Source organism: Notothenia rossii, assembly GCF_949606895.1.
Source record: "Notothenia rossii genome assembly, chromosome: 4".
Classification (NCBI taxonomy): domain Eukaryota; kingdom Metazoa; phylum Chordata; class Actinopteri; order Perciformes; family Nototheniidae; genus Notothenia; species Notothenia rossii.
The window spans coordinates 67,629,202-67,646,709 of record NC_136902.1 but is presented as its reverse complement, the minus strand read 5'-3'; the positions used below and the strand labels follow the sequence as shown (position 1 = coordinate 67,646,709).

The 17,508-nt window shown below is 40.5% G+C and overlaps 2 protein-coding genes across 3 annotated transcripts in view; one reads left to right on the top strand and one right to left on the bottom strand.

The window, feature by feature from the left end:
• The first annotated feature begins 52 nt into the window (after positions 1-52).
• On the top strand, positions 53-15,175 carry b3gnt2l (UDP-GlcNAc:betaGal beta-1,3-N-acetylglucosaminyltransferase 2, like). Of its 2 annotated transcripts, XM_079675571.1 has the most exons (5): positions 53-205; positions 1,370-1,442; positions 4,336-4,366; positions 6,618-7,089; positions 8,965-15,175. In XM_079675571.1, exon 5 carries the CDS (start codon positions 9,080-9,082, stop codon positions 10,328-10,330), a length of 1,251 nt encoding a protein of 416 aa, XP_079531697.1. In that variant the 5' UTR covers positions 53-205; positions 1,370-1,442; positions 4,336-4,366; positions 6,618-7,089; positions 8,965-9,079; the 3' UTR covers positions 10,331-15,175. The 2 variants fall into 2 exon arrangements, with proteins under 2 accessions (XP_079531697.1, XP_079531696.1); XM_079675570.1 differs by lacking the exons at positions 1,370-1,442; positions 4,336-4,366; positions 6,618-7,089.
• A 57-nt stretch (positions 15,176-15,232) lies between these two features.
• The window catches only part of bckdha (branched chain keto acid dehydrogenase E1 subunit alpha), a gene marked incomplete at its 5' end in the record, with an annotated part of 4,736 nt that continues 2,460 nt past the window's right edge, over positions 15,233-17,508 (bottom strand). Inside the window, one exon of the mRNA XM_079673811.1 lies at positions 15,233-16,193. Within this exon, the coding sequence (XP_079529937.1) occupies positions 15,823-16,193 (371 nt within the window). The 3' untranslated portion in view covers positions 15,233-15,822. The remainder of the gene's footprint in view (positions 16,194-17,508) is intronic.

Here is a 17,508-nt window from a genome sequence, read left to right as displayed (position 1 = left end):
CATAGCTGGCCCAGTTCACAAAGCTTCGGACACGCCCACCGCCAAGCGTCAACGCACTTGTAAGCTCCTAGTGAAAACATGCGGTGGGAAGCTAAATGATGTTTGTCTGTACCTGTCGGTAGGACCTGACGGCTCCGATATTTGTTCTTCTGCCGCTTCAGACTCATACTTCAGCTCTGCTCGGTGGCCTTTCATCTTGGATTAAGTGAGTATTTTACAAACAATTTTGAAAAATCACTTGCTGTTTTATCTGCAGTTCAAAGGTCTCCCCTATTTATCAAACCTTTGTCACTTCGTGCTTTTTCCATAGATTGGAGTCTTACGCCTTAAACAAAGCGGTTAAAACGATTCAATAAGTTATCCTTATGCATTTTATGTCTTAAATTACAGGTCAGCTTTGCAATTTACTATGATGCTGTTTAAAGAAAGAAGCCCACTAAGGATTTAACCGAGGTGTTGTTTGTTCAAGGCTGGTCTGCTCCTAATTAGACTATGGGGACAGAGGTGTGTTCAGGTGGGAGAAGGAATACTCTGGTCTCAGTCCTGCATTCAAAGTGTTACTCAAGTAAAAGTACAAAAGTATTTGCATGAAATATACTTACAGTACCAAAAGTATACGATTGTCCCATTTCAGAATAATATATCATGTTTTGAATATGATTTATTTATATCAAAGCTGGTAAAGGTGCAGCTAATTTTAGTTACTTTGTATACCTCAGGGTAGCTTGTAAATGTACTCAAGGTGTAACTAAAGTCTGATCTAAGTGTTGATTTCACATCCATAATCCAAATCTACAAAGTAACTAAAGGTATTAAATAAATGTAATGGTGTAACAGTAAACGCTTTACCTCTGAATTGTAGTGGAGTAGAAGTACAAAGTAGCATACAAGTGTTCGGGCTCCCTTTCTGCCAGACCTTTAAACATACTGCACACATCGGTAGCGAAGGCATGTCATTTTATTGAAAAAGTGTAAGAAGCTTTATTTATCCTCTCACATCAGCTCACTTAAATAATAATAATAATAATAAAATCCGAATTACTAATTGATACCCTGGGGAAATGGTGTTGCTTTACAATTACACTGTAAAAACTGGGATTGGGGTCAATTAATATTAAATAAATAATACCAAGTAAATTATACACAATATAAATGACTTTGTGTAGTTTGGAATCACATTAAGCTAAATTCAAACAATTTTGAATTATTTATTAATTGCATTTTACTTAGTTTTGCCTCAATAAAATCAGCTGTGGATTACTGAGTAGAAATTAATGGTATATTTTTAGTAGCGTAAAAAATGCAAAATAGTGATACATTTTACTCATTGGGAGGTTGTCAGTTCCACTGCCTTTACACTTCTGCCCAGGCATTTTGCGGCACATGGTCATGTTCATCGTGCGTCTGCCACACTTCACTTCGAGACTGCCAGTTTACCAAAGGTAAGACCTGCTTTATTGTTGTTAATTAACACACATTTTTTAAATTACGTTGCTGTTGCAGTTGAACATCGTTTTGTGTTACTCTAAGTTACCAAACATGACAACTTTACTGGATGTGCATGACTTTTCAAATGTAGCTAACGTTAGCATTAGGGATTCAGTCAGTCTGTGTTGTCTTTGTCTTGACTAAAAGCATTGCAAGGAGAAAAAAGGTCGGTACTATGTGACAATAATGTTTGTGTTGACTGTTATACCAAATTCACTGAGGCACTATTTGCGTGTGCATTGCTAAGTAGCATAGGTTAAACCAACTTTTCAAATGTAGCTAACGTTAGCATTAGGGATTCAGTCACTAAAATGGCATAATACCGGCGCTAACAGTTATGGCGCAGTTCCTCCTGCGCGGTTTAAGCGTGCCGTGTCGTGCTGGGCCCGTTTTTGGTTGCGTTAACACTGCCTAGTTCCGGCCCGGGGGTACTTTTTCTCCTTTTTTCTGGCCCGTCAAAATCTTGGTTCTATCGGGGCCAACAAGCGGGCCAGCAAACAGGCGGAATATGCTAAACTAGAGAGAGAATCGCTGGCGAGGGGGCTACAACTACAACAAAATGAACACATTTTACCGTGATTTAATTGTAATACACGTTTCAAAATGTTGCCGAAGTAACAACATACTGTTACCGGTTAGTAAAAACCATGAATTAATGCTTAGACAAGTCTGCAACAAGACAGCAGGCCAAACACCTTTTTTTAAATGCGTGTTTCTTAATGGAGTAAGCTAAGCTAACGCCGTTTGTGCTCCGTCCGTCCACACTCACAACAACGGCCTATACAGTAGGGATGTGCATCTCCATCACTGAGGCCGATGCGATGCGCATCTCGATACGTTACCACGATACGATACATTAACGATACCTTTGAAACACCAGGCGATGCGATGCGATACGATTCACCCCTGTTGCGATACAGTTCGATACGATTTGATTCAACATTATGCGATTCGGGGCGATACGATGCGATTCAACACGATGCAAAAATAATGATACTTCAATATGGTACGACAGAGGATTTTTGTTTTATTCCTTATATGCAGCAAATCATACATTAACAAAAAAGTGCTTTACATATTTGGTACTGCACATCCCATCATGCCGTTTATTTTTTTACCTTTAAAAGCTCTCCAGAGTACAATTGTATAACACCTCACAGTTAAACAATGTAAGGATGCATTGCTCATGATTAACAATGTGCAAATAACAGCTACCATAGAGCAATGCCCATACAGCTGCCAGCCTGATGTGCTTAACACTCAGAGGCTAACTCACCAGTGAGCAGAAAGCAGTGGTTTCTATCTGAACAATAAAGAAAACAAATAACCTTTCACAAACAGGTATTTCATAACTGCTTACAGTAAGGAAGACATTTAAATTATTATTGGCCGTCACAGGCTGCTGTAAGCTAAACACCTCTCTCTGACAGAACACCTCACTGAGTGATTTAACTCATATGTCTCACTTTCAGGTTTCTCTTTTCAGCCGCAGACCCCATGTCGCCTCTTTATGTGCGTCGCTAAGTTCCTCGTACTACTTGTGTACTTTAAAGCGGCTCGGCATCGTTAACAATTTGCGAGTGATTTTTCAAGTTGACCGTCTGTAGTAATAGTGCCGCGCACATATACCATCAGGACGTTACTGATGGGGTGCGGCTGCGGAGTGATACTGTGTATATGCAAGTCCGCATCTAGGACGGATCTATGTATCATGGCTGTAGACCTGTTAAGTAATAAAGATACCTCATACAAAGGTCTACGGATACCTTATTACTCTCCATGACCTGCGGTCAACTATATAGCATAAATGACTATTACACCGTCTTTCTTGAACAATCCGAAGTGTTGCCAAACGTTTGATTTGTAGGTATTTTTCGCTGCGCTGTGTTTCTCTTTCTCCTCAACTTCCGTGTGTGTTGATAACTGAGACTCTCGTTCTCCGTAGTGGCGAAGCAAATATCAAAGATCGTCTCTGCTGAACGTTGACAAGATAAGGGGATTTTATATGAATGAATCGTTTTTTTACCGATGCAAAGACGCTACGCAATCGATGCATCGCGAGTTCAACCCAAACTGTAGCCGATGTGCACTCTTTCAACCGGTGCACTCGCATCTTGAACGTTTATGCCGGTGCACCGATGCGAATCGGTGAATCTTAACATCTCTACTATACAGACATTAATAAAGCAGCAACTGTATTCGCCATGACACAGACAGTCTGTGGTTTGGACTAGTTTAACTTGTGTCTAGTTTCTGAACAGATATGAGGAGCTGTGGCTCAGAGTGCTAAAAGCTAACGGCTGATGTTGGTTTTCTGTGGTTCGCATTGATTTTTCTAGTATGGAAATGTAGTGGTATTAAAATGGTCATTTTAATATTAAGAAAGATAGCAATTATCCTTATATCACCAGTAATTACTTGCTACGGAAACCTCATGCTCACTTGTTTAACTTTTAAACGAGAAAGATCACATGTTTGAAACACGCGCTGTAACAAATGTGCATGATAAATGGGCGGTGGTGGTGGCGAAGTCCTTAGGGAGTTGGCCTGGCAACTGGAAGGTCACAAGTTCAAGTCCCGGCAAGACCAAGTGCTACAAAGGTGTCCCTGAGCAAGGCACCTTTCAAAATGGCAGCACACTGCTCCTAAAATTAGGATGGGTCAAATGCAGAGAAACAATTTCCCCACGAGGGATTAATACAAATCCATCTTTTATTAAATGCATTTGTTGTAATACAAGTGTTTGTTTAGCAACTTCTAAGATTTTAATGTTTGATTTTAAAGTTATGTGTTTGTTAAATGTGACTTCATCCAATGGAATTAAAGGTAATATGAATTTCGTTTCAGGTGCATGAAGAATCGTGGAGTATTATCAAAGGTATGTTTCACACTTGCATGCCACTTGATACAACATTTTAAGTTTGTTTTGCAATACAAAATGTGGTTATTACAGTATTTCTATCAACTTTTGTTTGTTAAAAAGCACATTTACTCGAGCTTTGATCATCATTGATTTTCAAAACCTGTTGTGCAAACCTTAATTTGAGTTTAGCAGCAAACATGGAACTCAGGGGTAGACATTAAGGGTAAAATGCCACTGGCCCTCCGGGCCGGTGGAATTTTATTATCACTGGCCCCACCATTGTAACCACTGGCCCGGAGCATTCGTCCAAAAAAAATCAACTAATAATGAAGAAAATTAACACATTTGTTGCAATACTAATTTATGCTAACTACATTACTACTTGTACTACAACATTTGAATCATCAGTTCTTCCTCACTTTCCTCAATTGATCATATTTGGTTTATTAAAATAATTTTATTGTGGTCATTGTTAAAACATTTCTGCTATTATTATGAGTTATTATTTGTATAATGCGCTTTCTGCCGTCATTAGGAGTTAGAAATGTAATGGCTATGTATTAGATTAGATTAGAACCTTCATTATCCTAAACTGCTGGGACATTTCCCTATAGCCAGTACCTTTTTATATTTTCTACTCTTCACTTACTTGTCAGCATAGGTCGGCATTGATGTAAAGAGCCGACAGAAGACCTTGTTTATATTGGCATCATATTGAGAGGTGCAGTGATGCGTCATAAAACCAGGAAGTAAGCCGCTGGTTCCCTCGACAAAAAAGCAATGGGACTTCTCCACAGGGTTTTGGAAAATAGCTGGAAATAAAGTCTGTGGAAAACGAACCTGTTTGATAAATGCAGGTTTTGTTCAGCCGGATAATCTCCACATGTCTACCCTACTTTTATAATTTTCGAATCATAAATCTAATCGATAGATTAAAAGGGTTTTAGGACGCGTCACTGCACCACTAGAAGCCAACTCCATCGATCAAGCTGGCTGAAACATTCTCTCCCTCTTCATCTCATGCTCCCTGTCACTCTCCTTTAACTCCTCCGGTGACTTTCTTTTATTTTAAGATTGTTTTTTGCCCGGCGCTTGGCCGGTTACCGCTGGTATTAAAAAAAAATTGGCGAATGGTTAGGTGGCGCGATAGTCTGTAGTGAAGGAGCGCGCTCCCGCTCACAGGAGCCTGCTCGCGCTGCGCTCCGCAGCAAACAGCTGTTTGCTTTTCACCCAACAATGACAAGCGTCTCACGAAACGCTATGTTGTAGTGTTGATAAACGAAACAATTTAACTAAATTGATAGTCAAAATACCAATACCACAGGAAACATTTTTTTTTAAAACAATATTTTTAGTGGCCCGAGCGGGCGAGTGGAAAGTATGTTATGCTGGCCCGGGGTGTCTAAATAGTGCTTCCGGGCCAGCGGGCCAATTATAATGTCGAGCCCTGGAACTACTTATACATTATTTCTCAGAGATATACATATAAGTAAGCTAATATTACACATGGTTTGTACATACCTTAAAATAGCCTAATTTCCATTTACATATATTGTTATAGGTTGATATTTACATGTAGATATGTACATTTCTTTATGTAATGTAACACAAGACAAAACGTGTATTGTGACATCACAAGAGAGGTTGTAATTCGCTGTCTGATGATTTACCTTGGGGAACGTACTGATCAACTCTTAAAAGAGTATGATGTAAGTGTATCTCCCTCATCTCTCTTTGTCTTCTCTCCTGGTATGTCTTGGCAAGGTCTAATCATAAAATAAAATGATAAATATTTTTCCCAAAAACAAGCAGGATTTATCCAGTTGCTGTAATTGACTGCCATCTTCAGAAATGGTCTTACAGTGAATCATCAAGATTGTTTGAACGGTGGCAAGGTTTTGCTAGAAAATGTAAAATAAGATATTCATCAATACACAGGTGTTATTTATACATTAAAATACCTATGGATTTATTTAAATTAAAAAACATTGACTCAATTCAGACTATAATTTATGTTGTAATTAAATTGTTGTAAGTTGTTGGTGAAATAATCACCTAATTCTTAATTTAGCTGGGATAAAAATATGCTATTGCAAAATGCCTTATGTTCTATTTTTCTAAAACACTGATGTAATTAGGCAGCATTCATTTCAAGTTTTCTTATCCAGTAAGTTGTAAGAAATTCGGTAAATTATTATATATTAATTGTCATCACCTTCTCCTTTGGCGGAACATTCTAACATATACAATGTTTTTGTAATTTCAGGATGCAGACAGCGCATCACAGGACCTTGCTGTTCAAGGGATGGCGATCTACAGCATCAAGACAAATGCTTCAGAGGGTTCCCATGACATCGGCATTGTTGTAGAGGGCATCCGAGTGCTGACTTCTCAGGGGACCATTCCAAGGGCTTGTTGCATGCTCATTGGGATTGCATATGCAGTCAATCTTGCTTATCCCAAGCAGCTAAACTACACGTTCGAAGCCTTCCAGAAACTCTTTCTGGAACTGGGCTGTTCAAAGCTGTCCCCAAAGTTGAACAGCCTGAAAAATAAGCTTCTTGCTTGAGAACAATGGTTATGTCTCCATCAAAAATGGCACATGGTTACCTTCGGCGTTTTGTTACATGTTTGAGAAGTTTGTTCCTGTTTATTTAAGGACGCCCTTTTGAAGGATACTGCATGGTTTGTCTATGGCCTTACTGGGCTCCTGGAAGTGCCATCGTGTTTTCAAATCGGTATTTGCACAAGCAACATTTATTGTACCTTTAGTTCCATTGTAATTCAGGATGTGAATAAGAGATTTTAATATGCATAGTAATATTTAAGTTCTTATTTTAGATTATATAGGGTATTTTTATGTAAAGTTGCAAAAAACTGTTTAAATAAATGTTTACCTGTACGTTATATGCATTTTCATGTGATGACTGTACTTTAGTAAACTGGCACTAAGAATGCAGAATATTGAGTAGATAAGACATATAATTATTGTGGTAACAAAATGAAAATTAATAGTATTGAATAGACTTAAAGTAATTTTTCATCAATTAACACTTGTATTTAAACAACTAATTTATGTTAAGGTAGATAATATTGGCACTGTAATTGTGTTGAATTAAGAACCAATGTGCTAAAATATGAGTAGTTATACCTTAATTTATCCAGTAAATCCAAATCATTTTCAGCCAGATATTCAGTAGATCTAAATCAATTTCCCCCAGTTAATTAGTAAATCTAAACAATTTGTACTATAAACAATAGTAAATACAATTTAACAGAGATTTAATAAATCTAACTTATTTTTGCTCAGATACTTGGTTAATAAAAATCTAATATCCTCGTGAAATTGATTTGGATTAACTAAATATATGTTGCCTGTTTAACTAAACATTTGGCCCACTATTAGTTAATCCAACACATTTTAATTGTTTTTTAGTTAATTTGTACTTATTTTTCTTGTTTAAATTTAGTCAATTTATTCAATCATTTTTAATCAAAGTCGTTGAAATTAAATTCTACTAATTATATTAATTGTCACTTTGTTACCCCATTTTTATTAAGTAACCAATTGCCTTATTTTTTAGGGTGTACTTCATTTAAGAATGAATATAGTACATTTATTTGTTGTACTTTTAAGTTCATTTTGATGCTAATACCTTTACTTGTAACAGTATTCCTACACTCTGGTACTTCTACTTTTACTTAATTACAAGATCTGAGTACTTCTCCAACCTTTGCATATTAATATAGACTTATCGGAAATAGTTATGCAAAAATATGTACATTGTACTACAATCTGGGAATATACAAGTAGTATAACATTGTCAAAAATTAATTCTGGAAATAGTTTAAATATAAAATTAAATATACAGTATAAATGCCAGTTATTGCACAGTTAAGGCAGTCTTGCAACCAATGCAATCCCAAATAATTGGATCAATCTTTTTAGGCATCTTACTTGATTATGGAGATTTTTTTAAATTATTTTCTCAGCATTTAAAATGGAGGTAAGTCAGGGGTAATAAACTCTAAAACATTCTCTTAACAATTTTTATAATTTGCCAACAGTGATTTATTCATTATATCATATCTTTAAAGGTGGGGTATGTAATTTATTTCAGAAACACTTTTTGTTATATTCCATGGAATGCTCTTAACATCCCGATAGCAATGAATATATGAAATGCTTTGACAATAAATACATTTAAAAAATGTCATCTGTGGAAGCCGTAGTACTGTAAAAAGCACGACCAATCATTTTAGCCGGCCCGGCTAAAATAACTGGATGGCCTACCTGCCTGTCAGCCTTCCATCTGTGCACAAACTTATCTTGTGCCCTCATTGATCATGTGCACGTTCGTGTGTGTAGGAGGAGGGGCTCTGTAAGGAAGTGGCAGATTTTTTCCAGTTGTGTTTTTTCAAATTCTAGCGCACTCTAGCTGGTTTCTCCAAAATGACATACCTCACCTTTAAGTGTGATGTTTACCAATTGGAACATCCAGAAGTAATTTCCTTAATACCATACTTATTGAAGTTACTTGTTAATTTCTACTGAGGCTATAATGTTTGACGTGTACATTAAAATTATGTTGTCTGGTGTGTTCTGTTGGCAGGTGGCGCCTGCTGTGTAACCTGAACACAATAACACCCCAAGCCCGGAAAAATCTCCCTTGAAAGATGATCCAATTCTAGGAACAAAACACCATTAAGCTTTGTTTACTCACGTCAATGAGACGCATTCAAACCTTCAGTGCTATGGTCCTCCTCGTCTCTTTATTTCTGATCTTTTTCTACTCAACCCTAAACCTGGAGACGACCTACAGTCGCAGGGCCGCACCAGAGAAACTCCTCGCGCATCCCGGGCTCCATGTCCATGAAAGGGATGTGAAAACACAACACTCCAACACACCTCAACCAAATGCCTATAATGTATCTGTCTGTAAAGACTTCAGAAAAAGTGTCCCTCAGAACGCAGCGTACTGGAACCGCCTGCTGTGGTCAGCCCTCAGGAATCTGGACAAGCGAGGAACCAGCCATGACCTTGATTGGTCTCGCTGCAGGGAGACAAATCAAGAGCTTCTGCAAACCAATGTGCACGACTTCACCTCCTACCCCGTCTTATTCCAGGACTTTTTGCAGGCCATGAACTGCAGGACACCCCCTGTCCTTCTCAATCAACCCAACAAGTGCCCCTCTGGTGAGGACAACCAGACCTTCCTGCTTTTTGCTATTAAATCGAATCTTGGAAACTTTGAGCAGAGGCAGGCGGTGCGGGAGACCTGGGGGCGAGAGGGGAAGCTCAAGGGTGGACCGAGGGTGCGCACTGTGTTTCTGCTGGGCAGCTCCCCTCTGGATGACCCTGACCTCAGTCAACTGCTGTCGTTTGAAGCAAGGCACTTTGGGGACGTTGTGCAGTGGGACTTCCATGAATCCCTCTTGAACCTGACGCTCAAATTGAACCTACTTTTCCAATGGACACTGAAATACTGTCCTAATGCCTCCTTCGTCTTCAGCGGGGATGACGATGTATTCGTCAACACGCCAGGGTTAATCGGCTACATGCAGTCACTGGAGCCGTCCAAGGCCTCTCTGTTGTATGTTGGACATGTTATAAGCACAGCAAATCCACTCAGGGACCCCAAAAGCAAATACTACATTCCTCTGAGCTTCTATGACGGCCCATACCCTGCTTACGCCGGCGGAGGCGGTTTTCTTATCTCTGGAGCATTGATAAAACAACTACATTCAGTTTCACGCATCATCCCTTTTTTCCCCATCGACGACGTCTACGCTGGGATGTGCTTTAAAGCTTTGGGGGTTTCTCCAGAGGCAAACAAGCGCTTCCAGACATTCGACATCAAGGAGCAGGATCGCGAGAATCTGTGTGTTCATAAAGATCTGTTTCTCATTCACCAGCGCTCCCCACAGCAGATAAAGAAGCTGTGGAAGGGCATTCACAGCCCGTTGTTGACTTGTTGAACAGGAATGATGAGCAACAGGAAAATAGGCCCAAAGAGAGGAACATTGACTGCAGTGACATTTGAGTCACGGCTCATCTGCTTCCAGTGCCCCTTCAAGATTTTTCACTGCCAAGTCAAAATTAACACTTTCTAATTGTGTCTTTTAACTAAAGGTCCCTATTGTGCCATTGAAGTTAAATAAATCTGTAGATAACCCAATTTGTGTTATTTGAGACTGAAGGGGATGTTGCATTGTTTTTGTTGAATGTAATTTAGGTGAACTTCCTGTTTCATTTGTATGCATTTATTTTGAAGGCAAGTTAACAAGGCTGACAGGAAGTGGTTGTAGCTTTTGAAAACAACGTGACGGAGAAAGTAATATCTTCTATGTAAGCATCTAGCATGAACAGTAAGAGCTCCACCTTCACCGGCTACAAGCTACACCACGCTGCCTGTGGATTGAAGGAACGGCACGGCACACAGATCAGCGAGCTGCAGCATCTAGCGTGAACTAGGAAGGTAAAGAATACGGCTAAGCTCAAAATGGATGACATAAAGGAACAGATAATTAAACTACAAATGGAAATAAATGAAAAGATAAGTTTATTACATCAGGAAGATTGTGAAGGCATGTCAAGGCAGGAATTAAAGGAGGAAATTGAATATAAAGAAAAACAACTAGCTGAGCTTCAACTCAAAATGGATGGAACTGACGGGTTAGCCTTACCACGTCGTTCAGAACGCCCCACTGTGCTGACAGAGAAAATGCTTGCCGAACAACAGGAGGAATTGTATAAAAAGGAAACAAGACTGCTTACCCTGTATGAACAGTGGAAATACCAAGTCAGAAAAGCCAAAGAAATATTAAAGACTGACATATCAAAACGGGAAATGGCAGACACAATTGAAGATGGAATGATTGGTGTGATGAGAGCTTACAGCGAAATAAGAGACCGAACCACACCATCTGCTGAACTAAGACGCAGGATTGACGCATGTGAGGCTGTAACGGAAGACATTATGAAAATTATCAACGACCGCTTAACGGAAATAGATGGCGATTTTAATGCGGAGCGTTAAAGGCACTGTCTTCGCCAGCTATCAGCCCATGACTACGCGTACTCCATTTATGGCACTGCCTCTCATTCAAGTGCCAGTCACCATTCTGAAACCTCGGTCCTAACTGCAAAAAGAGCTGATGCAGCCGCAGAGCTTGCTGCAAAGGAGCCTCAATATAAAGTAATGGAAAAAGAAAGAAAGCAAAAGGAAGAAATAAGAATGATGGAGGGGAAAATACACATGCAGAAGTCTAAATTAGAGAGTCTACAAGTAGAAAGGGAAATGGAGGCTGCTCGTGCCAGACTGGAGATCTACGACAGAGAAATCAGACAGGAAACTGATAAACAGTCTACACAGCAGAACATTAGACATATCCCTTTCAGCCCTTCTGTAAATTGTCAAAACCCTCACATTACGGCACCAACACCCACTACTGATGTGTCCTGTTTGGCCCAAGCAATACAAGACGGCATAGCCATAAACAGACTCCCAATGCCAATGCCCACAGTCTTTAGTGGAGACCCACTCCTCTTCATTGAATGGAGAATGTCATTCATGTCACTAGTGGACCGAAAGGGCATTTCTTCAGCTGATAAACTTTGCCATCTAAAGAAACATGTCAGTGGCCCTGCTCACAAATGCCTTGAAGGAACATAATATCGAAACGATGAACAGGCATATCATAGATGCATGGAATAAACTCACAATCAACGCTTTGGGCAGCCATTTGTGATCCAAAGAGCTCTCAGGGAGAAGCTGTCAAAATGGCAGAAAATAGAACCCAAAGACGCTGAAGGGTTAAGAACATTCTCTGACTTCCTAAATGCCTGCCTGCAAAGCATGCCCCATATGAAAGGGTCTAGATATTCTAAATGACTGCGAAGAAAACCAAAAGCTAATCCAGAAAATTCCTGATTGGCTAGCAGCACGTTGGAATCGCCAGGTTACAATCGCTCTCATGGAAGGTAAAGAGTTTCCCATCTTTGAGGATTTCACTCAATTTGTGTCATTAGAGTCAGAGATAGCATGCAACCCAGTCACTTCTCTACATGCTCTCTACTCATCGAACTCATATGACAAAAGAGGCATTAAGGAAACAAGGGGAAATAAAGCAAATGTCTTCAGCACGCAAACTGCCATAAACAGTGAAAACCCAAGGCCCCCCTGCATGTGGTGCAAAGATGATAAGCATCAACTGCCCAAGTGTACAACCTTCATGGAAAGGTCCCTGGAGGATCGACGAACATATGTAAAAGATAATAAGCTGTGTTACGGCTGCATGAAGCCAGGTCACGGTGCAAAGGAATGTCGTCACCGCCACACTTGTGATGTATGTCAGAGAAGGCACCCTAACTCCACAATGAGAACTTCAGAAGACGTGGAAATCAAGAAAGATCTGTCTTCACTGTGAACACAGCTCTTAATAGTGAACATGAAACCAAACCAGCTATGGTACTCAACGTCACTGGAGGCGGTCAGACAGGCAGCACTTCCATGATCGTTCCTGTGTGGGTGTCCTCAGCTAAAAACCCATCCAAAGAACAGCTTGTCTATGCATTATTAGATACTCAAAGTGACAGTACCTTCATAGAACAAGAGGTAAGCAAGGAACTACAAGGCGACACCTATCCTGTGAAACTGAAACTTACGACCATGCTTGGAAAGAACATGATCACGACGAGTGAAAGAGTGTCTGGACTCCGTGTGCGAGGCTTTAATTCCTGCTTGCACATCAACCTTCCTCATTCTTACACAAGAGACTGTATTCCTGCGAATCGTGATCATATTCCCACTCATGACACAGCAAAGCTATGGTCTCACTTAACAGCAATCACAGATAACATGCCACCTCTCCTCAGCTGTGATGTCGGACTCCTAATCGGGTACAACTGTCCCAGAGCACTGACACCCAGACAAGTGTTAAAAGGAAAAGACAACGAGCCCTTTGCCATCCTGACAGATTTGGGGTGGAGGATTGTAGGCTGCTCAACACCGTCTCACGAGAAATCTGAATCCAGCCTGTGTCACAGAGTTACGGTAAAGGAACTCCCTCCAGTTACACCGGTGGATGTGATAGGCGCCCTTGAGTCAGACTTTAAGGACACAAAAGGAGATGACAAAACTGTCTCACAAGAGGACCTTGTTTTCCTTGGAAAACTCAAAGACGGCATAAGGAAAAATGACAAGGGACATTATGAGATGCCTCTGCCCTTCAAGCAATGGCCACAATTACCTGATAACAAAAAACTTGCTGAAATCAGGCTCTGTCATCGACAAAAGTTCTGCAGAGATGAGAAATACAAAAAAGACTACACAACATTCATGAAAGAAATCATTTCTGAGAGATGATATCGAAGAAGTAAACGAAAACGGAACTCATGGTGAAAAATGGTACATTCCCCATCATGGCATCTACCACCCTAAAAAGGCACAGGCGCTGCAAACAAAGACCACAGAAACGATGAGTCTTGTCATCCGTCTGTCAAAGTTTTCGTCATGGTCCCGAGCCATCAAAGCTGTGGCCCGCCTTCTGCGACAAGCTAAAAACATCAAGTCAGGTGGTCATGTTGCAGTGAGCGAACTGGAAATTGCTGAACGTGTCATAATCCAAGATCTGCAAAGTCAAACATATGGGAAAGAAATAAGACTGTTAAAGAAAAGAAGTCAACTACAGTGTTGCAACAAATTAAACAACCTTGATGTTTTTCTGGACACAGATGGTATCCTCAAGGTGGGAGGAAGACTCCACCATTCATCCCTCGCTGACTCATTCAAGCACCCAAATGTCATCCCTAAAGAGCACCACGTGACGAAGCTGATAATAGCTCACAACCATGAGAAAACAAAGCACCAGATAAAGACTGTCAGGAGTGTTTTGAACACTATTCTGTCACTTTCCCATGATAGACTCAATGACGCTTCACTACGGACTCTAGTCTATGAAGCCATGGCCATAGTCAACAGTCGTCCCCTCACTGTGGATAACTTAAACAGTCCCGACAGCTTAGAACCACTCACCCCAAATCACTTGATCAACATGAAATCCGGCACAGCAATGCCCCCACCTGGTGAGTTCCCAAGAGAGGACTTGTACGGAGCAAAAAGATGGCGTTGTGTACAGTATCTGGCAGAGCAGTTCTGGAGTTGCTGGAAACAGGAATATCTTCACAACATCACCACAATACAGCGCTGGCACACGCCAAAGAGAAATCTACTAGTCGGTGATACAGTGATGGACATGGATGAACTGTCACCAAGAGGTGAATGGAGACTAGCAAGAGTCTTAGAGACTGTCAGCGGTAAGGATGGACTTGTGAGGAGAGTGAAAATCTCAGTTGGAGATAAGAGACTGAACAAGAAGGGTGAGCGCCTTGGTAAACCTTCCATATTGGAGCGCCCAGTGCTGAAGCTGGTTCTTTTGTTAGAAGCTTCTTAAGCTGATGACGGCAAAGAGACATTGACATTCTTAAATGTGAAAATTCTTCATAGTTCATGTTTTGAAAATGAAACATTCATAATTTTGGTGGGAGTGTAGATAACCCAATTTGTGTTATTTGAGACTGAAGGGGATGTTGCATTGTTTTTGTCGCTTTCGTTGCAGTTTTATATATATCTTATAATGTAATTTAGGTGAACTTCCTGTTTCATTTGTATGCTTTTATTTTGAAGGCGAGTTAACAAGGCTGACAGGAAGTGGTTGTAGCTTTTGAAAACAACGCGAGGGAGAAAGTAATATCTTCTATGTAACGGCGGAGAAAGAGAAGAACTGACTGGGTCTGGAGTTTGAATAAATTCTGGTTCATCAGTCAAGGCTACGACCATTATTCGGAGGGAAATGCTACAAAATCAAATCAACAAAGACTTTTGAAAGTTCCTTAGTTTATTTTGCGTATAACACCAAACATGAGTTTACAGTTCTAGGATAGTGTGTTACAGCATTCAAACCCATCTAAAACTTGGGTGTGTACACAAAACAAAAAAACACATTGAAATAGGAATTGTTTAACACGAGTTAGTCAAGTCACCACAATGATACAGAAGAAAACATGGTAAATACATTGATCACTGGAAAAAACTGTAACAGGAGAGTGAAAACAACAGGGGTTAAACTTTTAAACTGTTTATTGATCGATTTGAATGTTTTTTTTAGCATTCAAACTGCACCAGGTGTTTTTGCTGCACTTTTTAAAATAGTACATAGGTGACCGAAGAATAACTGAAACAAAAGTGTGATTAGCATTTATAGAAGAGCTTTACTACCGGCAGTAAATCTATTAACTTAAGGCACCAAACCCAGAGGCATGAAGTACAATTTAGTTTTAAAACACAATCTTTTTCCTTATTTGTGCAGATAGAAATTACACCTCAAATCTATAATTTCATGAATACAGTAGAAGGTGCGCATTGGTTTATCCCAGTCCTCACCCACTCCAACAATATATCACACCATCCTTACTGTGAAATTGGTTCTTTATCAAACAGCTCAAAGGGGTAGTGCTCTTTGTACTGCTTCATGTGCCTCCACATGGCATCTCTCTGCTTGTTCAGATTGGGCGTCATCTCCTGGTACACGTCTGTGAACATCAGCTCAATGTTTGGCTTCAGGCGTTTCTCGGCCCTCTCGAAGGCCTCCATCACTGTCTTGCGGGACTGCTTCCTCCAGCTCTTCTCGTCGTCCTCGCTCCACCAGTTTCTGGCCGTCATGTAATGCCTCAGCCTGGAGATGGGATGGTCCTGCTTGTCCCAGTAGTTCACCTCGTCCACAGAGCGGTAAGCTGAGCTGTCGTCGCTGGTGCTGTGGTGGCCGATTCTGAGGGGGCAAACAAGATTATATTATATATATAATTATAGTTACATCAGCTTTTATTAGCATTTAATGGGTGTGTATGTTTTATATATTCAAGCCCTACAGAAAAAAATGTAGGTTTTAAAATGTTTCTCTTCATACATACAGTGGGGCAAAAAAGTATTTAGTCAGCCACCAATTGTGCAAGTTCTCCCACTTAAAAAGATGAGGCCTGTAATTTTCATCCTAGGTATACCTCAACTATGAGAGACAAAATGAGAAAAAAAAAAATCCAGAAAATCACATTGTCTGATTTTTAAAGAATTTATTTGCAAATTATGTTGGAAAATAAGTATTTAGTCAATAACAAAAGTTCATCTCAATACTTGATATACCCTTTCTTGGCAGTGACAGAGATCAAATGTTTTCTGTAATTCTTCACAAGGTTTTCACACACTGTTGCTGGTATTTTGGCCCATTCCTCCATGCAGATCTCCTCTAGAGCAGTGATGTTTTGGGGCTGTCGCTGGGCAACACGGACTTTCAACTCCCTCCAAAGATTTTCTATGGGGTTGAGATCTGGAGACTGGCTAGGCCACTCCAGGACCTTGAAATGCTTCTTACAAAGCCGCTCCTTAGTTGCCCGGGCGGTGTGTTTGGGATCATTGTCATGCTGAAAGACCCAGCCACGTTTCATCTTCAATGCCCTTGCTGATGGAAGGAGGTTGTCACTCAAAATCTCACGATACATGGCCCCATTCATTCTTTCCTTTACACGGATCAGTCGTCCTGGTCCCTTTGCATAAAAACAGCCCCAAAGCATGATGTTTCCACCCCCATGTTTCACAGTAGGTATGGTGTTCTTTGGATGCAACTCAGCATTCTTTCTCCTCCAAACACGTCTAGTTGAGTTTTTACCAAAAAGTTATATTTTGGTTTCATCTGAAATTCTCCCAATCCTCTTCTGGATCATCTAAATGCTCTCTATCAAACTTCAGACGGGCTTGGACATGTACTGGCTTAAGAAGGGGGACACGTCTGGCACTGCAGGATTTGAGTCCCTGGCGGCGTAGTGTGTTACTGATGGTAGCCTTTGTTACTTTGGTCCCAGCTCTCTGCAGGTCATTGACTAGGTCCCCCCGTGTGGTTCTGGGAGTTTTGCTCACCGTTCTTGTGATCATTTTGTCCCCACGGGGTGAGATCTTGCGTGGAGCCCCAGATCGAGGGAGATTATCAGTGGTCTTGTATGTCTTCCATTTTCTAATAATTGCTCCCACAGTTGATTTCTTCACACCAAGCTGCTTACCTATTGCAGATGCATTCTTCCCAGCCTGGTGCAGGTCTACAATTTT

Coding starts and splice junctions, on each gene's coding strand:
- b3gnt2l (XM_079675570.1), top strand. CDS start 9,080: ATGAGACGCATTCAAACCTTCAGTGCTATGGTCCTCCTCGTCTCTTTA.